This window comes from Acanthopagrus latus, chromosome 17, assembly GCF_904848185.1.
Source record: "Acanthopagrus latus isolate v.2019 chromosome 17, fAcaLat1.1, whole genome shotgun sequence".
Taxonomy (NCBI): Eukaryota; Metazoa; Chordata; class Actinopteri; order Spariformes; family Sparidae; genus Acanthopagrus; species Acanthopagrus latus.
Genome location: NC_051055.1, coordinates 14295152 through 14310116, shown reverse-complemented (window position 1 = coordinate 14310116; position 14965 = coordinate 14295152). Strand labels below are relative to the sequence as shown.

The 14965-nt window shown below is 42.0% G+C and overlaps 1 protein-coding gene across 1 annotated transcript; it reads right to left on the bottom strand.

Annotated features, from left to right (window-relative positions):
- Positions 1–7120: 7120 nt before the first annotated feature.
- Positions 7121–14350, bottom strand: oprd1b (opioid receptor, delta 1b). The gene is made up of 3 exons (XM_037072873.1): positions 13967–14350; positions 12250–12605; positions 7121–12059 (listed from the first exon to the last, which is right to left on the bottom strand). Exons 1-3 carry the CDS (start codon positions 14215–14217, stop codon positions 11530–11532), a joined length of 1137 nt encoding a protein of 378 aa, XP_036928768.1. The 5' UTR covers positions 14218–14350; the 3' UTR covers positions 7121–11529.
- Positions 14351–14965: the final 615 nt, after the last annotated feature.

Here is a 14965-nt window from a genome sequence, read left to right as displayed (position 1 = left end):
AGTCCCAAAGTTACGATAAAGCAGTCGTGTTCAGAGGTTTGCATCATTATCCACAGCGGTGAAATTCTGAGACACTGAAGGGATAAATGCTGACTATAAAATATATTTTATTGGGTGATTGCTCCAGTATCAACCATTGTTGCAGTCCTTTCTGATTATCAGAGTCTATTGTGCTTGAAATATAAGTAATTACATTTAGTAAGAATCAAACCTTAGTAATGATCAAATGATTGTGTTGGACATTAATATTAGTTCTGCAGACATGATTTCATTTTTCACCCTGTTTTTGAACGTGGTGTGAAACGTAGGTTTAAACAAAGTCGCTGACGGTAAGCTGTTGGACCCTTGCTGATTTATGTCTATTTTGTATGCAGATAACACATTCCATACCCACCGTGTCATGAATGTAAATCAGAAACACTTAAGGATGCTAATGATGGTACAAGTACATACATCAAAGCTATGTGCTTTTGTGTTTAATCTGAGGTGAACTGCACGGGGGCCTTGCACGTCTCATTGTGCTTTCATCTGGCCAAAAGGACCCATGATGAAATTTCAAAAAAAAAAAAAAAATGCTCGTGGTAGAGAGCTCAATAAGCTTTGAAATGCTAAAGTATCTTTAATAAGCAGTTAAGTGATCAGAATGAACCCCTTCTTTTGTTTGTTTTGCCTCACTGTGACAAATAAGAAGTGTCAGAAATAAATCTGAACTAATGGCAGCGTTTCCTATTTGGTAGTAATAAGTTGTGCAGTAGCTGTAAAGAAAAAGATTTTTTCAACCCATGTTGATGGAAAGTTGATAGTATTCCACATTTCTAGAGCTTGACAGTGTTGTAAATACGAGTCTCTGAAAGCCCCAATATTGCAAATACTGTAGGTTTGACAAGACATAATTTACATCCTTTTTAAAGTTTTAACTTAACAAGCAGGAGACTGCTGCCACATTTTGCTGTGAGGCTCCAAATGATGACTGAGTATTTCTTAAACATATCCTTAAACACGGTTCTTTTGTTCAAGTAGAAACCATCTGAAAGCCTTCTGGGCATTAAAAGAAATGTACACTTACAAACAATGTTTCTGAAAAACGTTATCAAAGCACATTGTTCCTCATAGAACATAACTTCCTTCCTTCTATGTGTTGTTGACAGTTTCTGAAAAGAATAAATGTACTCTACTTGTTTTCTCGTGCACTGCCATACACGACACACTATTCCATAATTATCTCTTTCGACTGTGAAGAATATAGTTTGACAATCATTTGACTGTAAAAAAAAAAAAATGGAATTTGACCCTGAAGTTTGACTGCAATTTTAGACATGTCGGTGTCAACCCCTCGATAAGTTTCTTTCAACATTTTATTTCCTTACCTCAGTAATGAGCTGTTACGATGTCAAACACCAAGCAGAGTTAAATATTCTGTCTTGTTGTCTCGGCACTGATTAAGTGCTCCCTAGATATGCCCTTGTTATTTTTACTAGTCACCCACTGCGCCTGAATTTTGAGCAATGACATTTTTGATCCGGGACGCCTGTTCAGACGTAGTTGTTTATCTCTGTCCTTTAGACCTCCAACACACAAGCTGTGTCTTTTTTTTTTTTTTTTTTTTTTTTTTTGAAAGACTTCCAGAAGTCACCGATTCACTGTTATGACTGATTTAAAGCTGCAAGGTGAGGAAAGGGTGTTAAAAGCATCTTTGCGCTGGAAATGCAGAACGTCTGTGAATGCACGAGTGCGGGATTCATTCGCACAGGGATTCAGCAAAAGCATCCTGCGATTAATTCCTTTCACTCGTAGAAAGTATTACTGGATTTTTCATAATGTGCGTGGGCTCTAATCTCCCTTTCTTCAAACTAATTACAGAGGAGACAGAGGAGACTCAGGCACCTGCACCACCAGCCTCACATTCACTCTAATAACGGAGGGAGCCAAATTAATCACAGCGGTTGCACAGCTGTACATAAGGATTTCATAAGCTTTTTGTTCTAGTCACACTGTCTTTCACGTGTGCTTTACACTGACAGACAGCGCGATGCATTCATTAACAGCAGCATCGTGTTATTGAAATTATAACCTTGCAAGGAAGACGAATGCTGAATCATTTTGCTCTGCCTTGATTGAGATGCGGCAGCCTGTAAGTAATCCCGCTGCTTTCTTAATTAACTTGTTGTTTCAAGAGTGGGATGCTGTGTCTCTTGTATGGAAAAAATCCAAAGTTTTGTCATGATTTGAATGCTCTGGAGTGGCTTCACTCTGAGTTGTCTGAGTAAGCTTTGGCTCTCAGTAAAATAGTGTGAAGATGGAAGTTATGATGTACAAAGTGAGGGAAGGGTTGATTGAAAGCGAGCACGACAGGCTACCCACAAAACACTAAACATGCATTTTCTATCATTGCCTCCCCTTCACATGACAACTCGATTGTCTGTGTGTTTGTTTGAGAGAGCACTCAACCCACACTGCCTTCCCACCACCTATGATCTGAAACACATAACTCGCTACCTTCAGATGATATTGATAATAAAAAAAACATCTTCAAACAGGCACGCTGTTTATTCATGTCAACACTGTCACACATCCTGTGTCTTAAGGTATTGATAAATTTGATATAAACAACAACAAAATGCCCCTGGCTGTTATCCGATTCATTAAAATATGTATTAAGTGCTACATGTATGAAGTATCCGCTGTTGCCATGGCAGAGAAGATGCTGTTTTCAGTTGTTAGCACCCACAAAACATGTATTTCTGTGAGCGTGTGAGCAGGAAAACGAATAGGGTATTATTAGCAAATGAGTACCTCTCTTGCTTTTCAGCGGCTGGTTGTCCATTGCCTGCGGACCATTCTTGTAATTACTGGAGATTGCCTTGATGGATTGGGCTCCTCGTCCAGTGGGCTGAAGGCTTCTTGTGAGCCCCACAGTGGAAGACCAGCAGCTGTGCTGGGCTTGTAAGAAGGGCCATTCTGTTGATCTGCTGCATGTTTACAGACATGTTCTTATTGACCTGATGACAACAGGCATCAAACCATTTAATGAATATGACTCATCCCTTTAATGGGCTTTACTTGTGAGCTACTAGATGTCTTTGACATACTGCTTCTGTGCTAATTACTGACATAGGTCCAGCTATAATCAAATAAAGCACCTTTGTGGGTGGAAGCTGAACTGAAAACAGACTATGGTGTCCTGAGGATCTGGTGCAAAGGGATGGATCCTGTGAAAGAATTATCTGATTCTTAAAGACTAAATGTTGAGAAGACGGGTCAGGAAAGGGGTAGGGTATTGGCTGAGGTATACAAGTAGCACTAGTGTATTAGCCTTCCATACAAGGCATTAGTTACATCAAAAGACATTTTTCACCAGTGCTCTGCTTCATGATGGTGCACTTTGCTAAATGCAGAAGACAACAGTTCTGTCTCTGTGTCATAGCTTTATTATAAAAGTGCTCCACTGATGAAGGCTTGCTGTGGTGAAAAACTCAACAGGACGGTGAAAATTCTCAAGATGAATCAGTTATAAACCTTGATTCTGCATGCTTTTAGACAGCTCTGATGGAGCTCGGGATTTATTCAGAGCATTATATGAACTTGGACTGTGTATGTGAGTTTTAGGTGGCCTGTCCAATTCTGTCGTCCTGTTGTGCGATTTAAATCATTACTAAAGTTAAGCTATTGTGCCTCATGCCTCAATGCACAACTGACGCTGACTCAAAGGACAGTTAATCAGATTTTGTGCAGTCCCTCTGGAGCCACAACAGTCTTTTACATTTTTTCACATATGCAGTATTAATTACCAATACCTATTTAATATATATCTTGGTGGCACATATTAAAACTTTCAAAATGATATTCTGATTCAAACTGGGTCACACATTTTTATACACAGGATGTCATTTCTGCCACAAGGGGTCTCTCAATCAAAACAAAATAAAAAATGGTATTGTATTGTTGGATCATGGGAGTTGTTATCTTCATTGTTAAACAACCACCACTGGTAATGAAAATCTATCAGATGTGACTCAGACAGAAATGTTCACAGACAAGTAATGTTTAAAGTTTTATTCACGTCATGTTTCGACAGCGTCCTTCCCCTCTCTCGGACTCTCCTGGAGGTTAAAGCGACAGGTGACCGAAATGAAACGCTACCTTGAATAACATTATGGATTCTGAAAACTGGTTTGAATACTGTTGGAAAAATGTGAGATTTTAATGCAGAAATGTTATTACATCTTTGAACAGCCTGTACTTTGACTGTTGAAATGTTTTAACGTGAGTGTCTTTTTCCAAGTCAAGGTGAGGGTTAAAAAAGGGGCCTTACATTTTACATGAGAAATAAGATTTATCTCACCCCCTCAACACCTCAGTAGATTTTTATGCAGTCCACTGGACTCTCAGCTGGCAGATGGCACCCAGTTTGAATCTCTGTCACTGTTCCTCAGCAGGGAATACCCAAGTGTTTGCCGCCCTGTGAAGCTCTCAGTTAAACTGCCTCCGAGCCTTTTCGCACTTCTGTCTTTTCGTAAACACCTCCGGCAGCCGGGAGGTCTGATGATGTCTGTGTTATGATCACACAAAGCAGCAGGTTAAATCACCAAATCCATTACCAGAATATTGGCATAATCATCCTAAAAACCAAATTCCTTCTGGGTGTACCTTCTCTTTAGTTTCGATTATACGGTTGTGATTCAACACTAACAGGTCGGCCAGGATGTTGTGCGAAAAGCCTGACGTATGTTGGTGTCCACGGTTGACACCTAAACATCTGTTGTGTTAAAAGATTTACATGGCTGCAAAGGAGCTCAAGTCATGTCTTTTATCCAAGCTGTCGAAGAAGATATTTGTATTCCATCACTCACGTACAGTAGATCCCCTCATAAGTCTCCCTCACACGTGCATTTTCCAGAGGGAGTCTCACAACAAGTGACGTCCAGATGAAAAAAAAAGCAAAAAAAGGAAATCTTTGCTTCAAAATTGCTGGATGCTCCGAGCTTTTGATGGCGGCAAGGGAATACTGGGAGCTGTTCTGAATGCTTGAGCAAGATTCCCTATGTTAAGTTGCTTGAGAGCAAGCCCCACTTCAGTTCAGGTCAGAGGGTGAAAGCTTTTTAATTTTCAGCATGTCACCCTTGTCTACTGTATCCCTCTGTGTGTAACTGTTCCAGTTTGGTCGCAAATGATAAAAGAAAAATGCCTGTTGCACATAAGCTCTGAGAGGAAAAAAAAAGATCGACTTCAAAGTGCAGAACAAAGCTGTGTTTCTGCACGGGCAAATATCAAAGTGGACTTTTCAGACATGACAGTCGTGCTGTCAACCTGACTGCTCTGTTGAATAAAGCACTTTGTTATCCACAATTCAGGAGTCAGCTCATGGTGTTTGACTAAATTATTCATCTTGTTGCTTTTTTTCATTTGTCCTTTACACAGTGAGCGTATAAACAGCACAATGTATATTTCATAGGGATATTACTGTATGCACTGCTCTGAGGCGCAGATCTACAGTGAGCCCTGCTCCCCTAACCCCCCCTGTGATAAATGTTACTGCATGTCTGGTCTCTTGCTGTGAGCTACAGTCCCCTCCTACACTACTGGAACTAGAGAGTTCCTTTATTTTTGCTGTGCACTGATAACATTTGGGTTTGATGTAAAGATGTGAATGAAACAAGAGATCAGTATGTCAGCATCCATTTCCAGGTACTGACACCCTTCCATTTTTTAAGTGAGCAAAATTGTTGGAACATGTGACTGACAGGTATTTTTTGCTGCCCGGGTGTGTTCTATTATATTGATTATTCCAACAATAAATACCGTTAGATGTCTACTCTCAGTTTCATCGGTGGGTTTATCCTATGCAGACTGCATTTATAGTTATAAGGGTGTTGTCAACATGAAGCGCTGTCTACTTGAGAAAAACACGCGAGAAGATGGAGAATCAATCAGAGCTACTGCACAAAGATCCGAATATCCTAAAGAAGAAAGAATACACTGGTGCACTCAGCAACAGGGTTGATGAACTGGGTGATGAAGGAAAACACCAGCAGTTGCTGACAAAACATTGTGAGAGCTGTAAAGAACAAACCTAAAACTACTGTCAGTGACATCATCAACGGAGAGATACAGAGTCCACACTAGAAGATGCAAACCACTCATTAGCAATAAGAATACGAAGGCCAGATTGGAATTTGTAAAAAAGTACAGAGACATGGCTCATAAATTCTTGGACAAAGTTTTATGGACTGATGAGACAAAGATTAACCATTACCAAAGTGATAGAAAGGCTTATGGTTGGAAGAACAAAGGATCTGCTCATGATCCCAAACACACAAGCTCATCCGTGAAACAAGGTGGAGGCATTTTCATGGTTCCACTGGTGATGTAACACATGATGACAGTAGCGATATGAAGTCTACAGAAACATGTTGTCTACCAATTTAAAGAGATGAAGAACCAAACTGATCGGGAGATCCTTCATCATGCAGCATGACAACGACCCAGATCACACTACAAAAACTACCAAGGAGTTCATCAGGGGAAAGAAGTGGAAGGTTTTAGACTGGCCATGTCACTCTCTAGACTTAAAGCATTAAGCATGCATCTGACCTGCTAAAGAGGAGACTGAAGGGAGAAACCCCCCAAAACAAGCAACAACTGAATGAGGCTGTGAAGAAGAATACAAAGGTTTGGAGGTGTCAGTAGGTCGCAATGGGTATGTGGGTAATCTGTTTTTAGTCTATTTGTTCATATACTTTTACTCACCTGGTGTTGTTTTACAAACGATGCCATCTTCTAACCTTTGTAACAGATCGCGATGTAAATTTCTAGAATTAAAAGCTGACGTACTGATCTCTCGTCTCATATTCGTCTTTTGATATCAAACCCAGTATACAGCAAAAATAAAGGAACTGGCCCCACTGTTACGATAGTTTTGGAGGGGAGTGTATGTGACGTCCTGTATAGAACCTCTGAGTGATTTAAGACTGAAAACCTCCCATTTCCATCTTTTGAGCGTTAACTATTAAGAGCCTGAAAGAGAGGCCATTCTGCTTTCTAATCAAGGGTTTTCTCTTCTCTGAGACATCATCAGTCTGTCATCATTGAATGATTTCAGCCCTTTAATGTGTGCAAGAAGTTAAACCAAAGACCAGTTGAACATATATAATCCATAGACCATGGTACAAAAGCAGCAAAGAACACATCTTCTGCAGGCCTCACTGGCATGTCTTATGTAACTGTCAGCAGGTATCACCCAGTCATGAGTATTTGCGCTCCAGTGTGACCCACGCATGCCTTTGAGGAAACGCAATCCACATTCAAGAAGAATCTCTGTAAAAATGTACTATAGTGGGTTTTTTAAAATAAATTTTATCTCCCAGGATGAGTATACAAAAACTGATGAAAGTGGTCTCTCAGGGATTTGGGCACCTGTGAAATTCATGAAACGGGGGGCAGCATATTACCAGAGTAATCGCCAACTGCTGCTATATTTAGTTGCCGTTAGCTAGTTATCCCATTTAAATGTTCAAGGGAGTGTTGGTGTTTACACTGCAAACACAGGTGCTTCGGACTGCGACGGGCTGGGGCTGGTTGGCATTCTAACTTCAGTAGATATCCCTGCAACCCAATTCTAGGACATCATGGCTTCAAAACTGCGAGTTCTTCAGTCTGTTGATGATTTTAATCATTTTGAAATTGTTTTTGACAAACATTCTTATATATTCCACCTTTAAAACAGTTTAATAATCAAGCTTGTGATATTCCACAGCTGTCTTATTGCCAACAAATTGTGTGATGAGACGAAAGAACAACAGTGAGTTCAAGGAAAGTCCAGATATAAATAATTCCTCTGTAATATAAAACACCAGTGTTACTATTGAACTATTAACAACGCATAACTGAGCCATGCTGTTGCACTGGGTGAGTCACTCCGATGTCGTACTGCAGTAGCTGTTCACTGGAGCATCAAATCCATGCTGAAAATAGCCCCAAAGAAATGCACAATATAAAGGGTAACACTTTATAATAACCATCATTAATATCAATAGTTATTAGTGACTGTCAACAAACAATTAAATGTTTTATTGTTTTCTTTAGTCTTTTAAGATGATTTGTTGACAATAACAAAAATATGTAACATCATCAGCCTTATTGTTGAAATGAAACATTATAAAATGTGCTGATTCCTCTGGGAATCTGGTGACCAGAAACCCCAATATCACCCCTGACTTATTCAGTATTGTGCGTCCATGTATTCACTGACATTTACAAAAACCCTTCAGATGAGTCATATTTGTCCCTGTGGCGGGCGGCCTCTGACTCGGTCAAAAGCCGCTGGACCCTGTTAACATCGCCCTGATCGATAATCCATTCTTGATTGTGCCAACAAATTACATGTCTCCCGCGAGGCCTCACTGGCATTTACAAAGAGTATGAATATATAAATGTTCATAACATCTGTAACAGCAACCACAAAGAACAGAAAAATGAAAGATATTTACAACATTATTTCAAATTGAGAACACTTACAAGAGACAAAAATCAGTTTCTACACCTATACAATAAGGTACTTCATATACTGTATTTGTTGAAACACAAAATGAAAAAACGCGTAAAGATCGAGCACTTTTTCTCTACAGAACCAGAACTAAACATGATGCTGAATAAGGCAATACGGTACATATTTTCATTCAGCTGAACATACTGGCTGCAGGAAACATTTATGGATGCTCTTCTTACAGTGATGGCGATAAAAGAAGTTAGAGATAGTCCAGACAGAAAATGGAAAACAATATATATATACATATATTTGTAAGATTTAGAGTTTTTCACTGAACATTGATAGCACTTCGTGTAAATACACCTTATGTAATACAACATTTGATTGCACTCACTGGTTACAAGTGAAGCTTAATGTCACAACAGCTTGACGGCACATTGAACAAAATTAAATCACATTATCACTTAAGATGCTGTCACAGAACAATATCATCTTTACACTTCATATAGAGAGGCCTTTTGAAGCAAAGCTGCATTTCAGCCGTGGCAACATGAGAGGCATCGGTTTGACTATTCTCTTAAAATGTGCTTAAAAGCGGCTTCTCACCTTCCTAATCTCATCTGCAAATGTCGAACAATCATCACTGGGAATGTATCCATTAACTGTAATACGTATAGGAAGCCTCTTGTTGCTTACTAATGCATTTAATCCAATAGAGCCTTTGGTTCTTTCCAAGTTTGAGGCCATTCAGTCACAGCTTTCCCCTCACTGTACTGTCGGCTAAACGTTTTGATTGCGCAAAATCAAACAGAGCAACCTAACTGCTAGAGGAGTGGAAACAGAGAGTCAGCTGATGAGAATTTATGCTCAGTCACGAAGGCCCTATCATCACCTCCTTTAAGATGTCTTTCAAGAGCATTTTTTCACAATGTAACAGTCGATAAAAGTGTAAAACCATGTTGCTGTGATCATAGAGAATTTCACCCTCTAGTATTTTCCTTATGAATGTGTGTTGCCTTTCACCTGCCTGTAGTAACATGAATGTTTAGTGTCAGCTAAACTCATTACTGTCACTGTGAGTTTGAGTGACGGTGCTATTAGAAGTCTAGATAAACATTGTGTTCACAGAGTATTAAGACACGAACGCATTCAGTTCGCTCCAGCACATCAGATACTAAATTAAACACTTTGAGGTTAAAGTCAATTCAGCTTTAAAGCTGTTAAAAAACGTATTTTCATATTAACAATGGCTCAAATGATGAGTGTGCTGCAAAGATAGTTGCTCACAGTTAAAACCCCACACAGAATAATCACTGCACTCTGCAGGTCTCCTCAGCGCTGCGTTATAGCGTCTTTCAGCTCGTTGTTTTGGTTCTTGACTCTTTTAGTTCACTCCCACTGCTCTCGTGTTGTTTACCCACCACAGGCAGCTTTGTAAAGCAAAAATGCTCTGAAACCAACAGCACACTATCTTCCCAACAGCAAATAGCAAACAAACAAATTTAGTAACTAGTGGATAAACAAAGTGGCGGATTCTAACAACTAAAAAGCCAGATACTTCCCTAAGGAGGTGGTAGAGACCAAAACAGACCGAATTGTTAATATCAAATTAGTTTTGTCAGGTGGCCAATAAAGCTGATGTAAGTCATATTTTTTTTTATTGAAATGTTAAATAGTTATATATTCCAGAGTGTTTGGTCAGTAACCCATGTCTCTCCTCCTCTGGCTCATGCAGTAAAAGACAAAAGACATTTTTCTGGCATCCCTGCCCACTTTATCCAATCAGGACAGAGAACTCTGTAAGGAGGCGTTCCTGTCTGCTTGTGACACATACAGAGCAGAATTCTGCTTTTTGCCGCTATGTCCAGCGATCACAACTGTTCATGTGGTGACGCAGAGAGGAGGGAGAGGATTAAACAGGCAGTGAGCTAAAACAAAGACACACTTACTGCAGCTTCAACCTGAATCCAAATGTAATTTAGCTACTGGATGTATAAAAAGGCTTCCAGCAGCTACCAACTGAACACCCCTCACTTCAGCGACCTCACTAAGACTGCTCCTAAAAACAAAGTGAAAAAAAGAGGCACCTCTTTAGATATGAAAGGCTCATAAGGTCACAAAACACAACAATTCTTAGTTTCACGTGTTTGCACACTAACGAATGCGGAATTATGGATACGATATTCCAGTTGTGCCCCTAAATATCTTTAAAAGGTGATAATATGTCAGTGTTGTGTTGACAGCTATTTTCTCTGCTTTGGGGTCTTCGGTGTAATTTGAAGGTGTCACATCAACAGTATAGGAATTGTAGCCCTTCATAAATGGTCTCTCGAATAATAAAGACATTTTATAAGTGAGCATTAATCTAATCAAAGTCCTCATGTTTCATCATATTTAGCTGCACATAAATGCCCTGCTGACGTTGATTCCCGTTGCTGCTCTGCTGCAGCCGTTGTCAGTTCCTCCTGCTGCAGAGGAGTTTCAGGGTCAACCTGGTCTTCTTGTGATCTGTCCAACTGAGGTCAGGCAACTCACTCGGCCAATCAAGTGTCAGCCACTGCTCCTCAGAGGCCTTGTCCGTGTGTTTAGGATCAATGTCCTGCCTGACAATCTGATCACTGTGAGACCACCCACTGTGGATGTGAACACATAAAACCTGCTTAAAGCCTCGAGGCAAAACACTTTGAGCTCCTGTTTTCTACTGATTTCATATCACTATCACAACACCTTCTGGGGGAACTGTGTGTGTTTGTCCGTATTGTTTCATTATAAACTAGATATGTACACATACAGCATGTGTATCCATTTCCTTCCACACAGACACACACGGGCATGCTCGTGATCAATCCTGGATGTATTGTGTTTCACAAACCTGCTGGGCAAAGAAGTCCCGTCATATGAAAGTGAAAACACAACCGATCATTTACATAAACAGTAGTTAAAAGCCTGCATCTACAGACTCAGACTCCTGTGGTGGAGACCTGTGTGACCTCAGTCTGTAGGTCGTTCTGAAGAGTTCGTCCCCTCCACTGCTCCATGCCTAGTCATGCCGGCGGTCCTTCGGTCCGTGCAGGAGCGCACACGGACACGGGCTCCCGCGTGCTGTTGCGCGCTCGGGAGAAGCTGCTCTGCTCCAGACGGGAGCGGTACGGCAGACAGAAATCCCTGAAGCACCTTTTGAAGTTCTCATCCAAGAAGGCGTACAGCACCGGGTTGAGGCTGCTGTTGGTGTAGCCCAGCGCGATGCACAGATGCCAGCAGGCCATCACCATGAGGTTCTTGTGGTCGATATCCACCATGGTTTTCACAATGATGAAGATGTGGATGGGAGTCCAGCAGATGATGAAGGCCGCCACGACCACCAGGACCATGCGGGTGATCCGTCGCAGGTTCCTGTCCTTCTCTTTGGAGCCGGAGAGCAGACGAACGCTCTTGAGGCGCAGGATCATCAGACCGTAGCAGATGGTGATGACGAGGACGGGGACCACGAAGGCAATGATGAAGACGCAGATTTTCATCACCGTGTCCCAGTACCACTCGGGTTTGGGGAATCTGAGTGTGCAGGCGGTGTTTCCTGGGAGTTAAAACAATTAGAAGTTTATGGTACAGCCATGTGGAGAGGCCAATTTAAGTTAATAACCCAGCTTAAATGTTTTCTCTTTAACGATGAGATCGCTCCCTGAACACTTGCCACAAAAGCATGTGTGCTGATGAAAGAAGCTTTGACAAAATGCTGGTAATTCCCCGCACTTTTTTCCTCTTACCTTTATCTGTCACCTTGGTCATAGCTATGACCATCACAGGGACTCCGACAGCAGAGGACAGGATCCAGATGCAGACGTTGATGATCTTGGCTTTGGCGGGCGTGCGGAAATCTAGGGCCCTCACCGGATGGCAGACAGCGATGTAGCGGTCCACGCTCATCATCGTGAGTGTGAAGATGCTGGTGAACATGTTGTAGTAGTCGATGGCGATGACCACTTTGCACAGCAGCTCTCCGAAGGGCCACGTGCGCATCAGGTACTTGGCGCTCTGGAAGGGGAGGGTGCTGGTGGCGAGGGCGTCGGCGAGGGCCAGGTTGAAGATGTAGATGTTGGTGGCGGTCTTCATCTTGGTGTACCTGGTTGATTTAAGGAGAAACACTGAGTACCCTGATGTTATTCTGACTCACTGGTTGATTGACTGGAGCTGCTGTTTTGTCAGAAAAGTTATTTCAAGGTCTGCCTGCTGCTGCAGAGCAGAATGTGGCTGGCTCACGACTTCTATTAAAACGTTTCAAGGATGGAAGCCAGTTTATTGTTTGACCTAATCCTTTTCCTCTCTCTGGCTGTCAATGCTGTTTTTCTCTTGAAAAATACCAAACTACTAAAAGAGCTTTTAAAATTCACAATGCTTTGTATGGCACTGCCTCGAATGTGCGAGAGCTTCTTTGCTCAAAGTGACTGTAGGCCTCCATTAGACTGTACTTCTGTGATGCGTTGCTGAAAACGCCCCCTTGATATCGGATATCAGTCTTTTTCTCTCTTTTAACAGGGACCAGCCTGTTTAACAATGAATTCCTCCACACAAGTCCAGAATATGACAGCAGTTGGTCACATTTAATTAAACTGCAGCAACAGGCTCCAAAGGGATGAGGGAAGACTAGTGGATGTCTTTTATCATCTTAATCCCTCACATAAAGAGATGTATTACATCGCACACCGGGCAATGATCTCCCTCATGGCTGTAATTGCTTTGCCAGGAAGAGAGTGGGCACAGAGTCTTTCATATCCACTTTGTTTGATTGTTCTGATGTTGACAAATCAAAGTGCAGGAACACACGTTTCGTCTTGAGCACATTAGGCCTGGGACGTAGGAAGTTGCTCAGCGGAGTGATTGATTGACCTCCCTCATTTCCGCAGCGTTCGTTCAACAATGAGAGAACAAAAGCAGACCCCTCTGAATCTCCAACACACGACTGAGTGTGATTGCTTATGAGTGGCAACATGCCAACTTGCTCACCGTGCAAACGAATCATTTGAGTTTACAACATCATTCTTGACAGCAGTAATTGGTGCAGTGAAGAGTGCACCGCCCTCCATCCCCTCTTGTGTGAGTGAGTGGGAGGTGTGTGTGTGTGTGTGTGTGTGTGTGTGTGTGTGTGTGTGTGTGTGTGTGTGTGTGGGCGTGCTGCTCTCAGACACACTGACAGAGTGGGCATCATGATAAAGTCACACAGTCAAAATGTTTGTTGTTGTTGTTGTTGTTTTTGCAAATATGGCACTTTTTTAACTTCCTGGGTTATATTTTTAGTCTTAAATGATCAAATGCAGCCAGATCAGAGCTTGTAGTGAGGCTTTGATGCAATTTTAAACAATACTTATATTCTCCATTATGGGGGATCTGCATTGATCTTGTAACCATCAGCAAATTATAGTAAATGTCCCTGTTTTAGCTGTTATTCTTTAGTTTTGCTTCTGTGTTTTATGGCGCGTCTCTCACCTGACCACCCCGTACATCACCAGCACGTTCCCCAGCAGCCCCACCACACAGATAAGAGAGTACAGAGCCGTGATGCAGACGGCGATGATGAGACTCGTGGTGTCCCTGCTCGCAGCCCTGCTCGTCTCGTTGCCGCTCGGAGGCGCACGCAGCAGATCCTCGGAGAGCGTCACGTTGAAGGGAGTTAGTGAGACCGAGAAGCGCTCGTTAAAATCTGCGAGAGCGTCGGGAAGAAGAGTGGGGAACTCCATGTCCGGAAAGAAGCAAAAAGAAAAAAAGAAAAGAAAAGGAAAGAAAGACTAAAATGCAGGTGAGGTCACTGTGGCGCAAAGTGTCCAGAGCATGTGCACAAGGGCGCACGAGGAGTGGACGGCGGATTGGAAATGAGGCGCACGGAGGATGTTTGAGCTCTCTCTCTCTCTCTCTCTCTCTCTCTCTCTCTCTCTCTCTCTCTCTCTGTCTGTCTATGTGTGTGTGTGTGTGTGTGTGTGTGTGTGTGTGTGTGTGTGTGTGTGTGTGTGTGTGTGTGTGTGTGTGTGTATCCCTGGTGCACAAAGCAAGATGCGAGGAAGCTGTTTCCTGCCCAAACCTTCCTCTGCTTAAAGCCATACCATTTGTCAAAGTGCTTTAATTATCTCCAGCATACAATAATGTTTCATCACACCCACTTTTATTTATTCATTTATTCATTCATTCATTCATTCATTCATTTTTTGGCTGTCATCTTAAACAACAGCTTTGTTCCCCCTCAACTCATGGCATAACGTCAGTCAAACCCTGATCTGAGCAGCTCTCCTTGAAGCCTCGCAGCTCAATTAGACAGGTCTTTATTGAGCCATTCCTCTTATTGCTGCCTGCCTCAAACCCCGAGGTGCTTCTGGTCTCCCCGTTCACCATGGACTGTGGCTGCCTCCATTAGAGGACTGACTATCCTCACTAGGCATTCACCTCCATGAAATCACCTTATTAAACCACGGGAGTGATGCAATTACCTGCCAG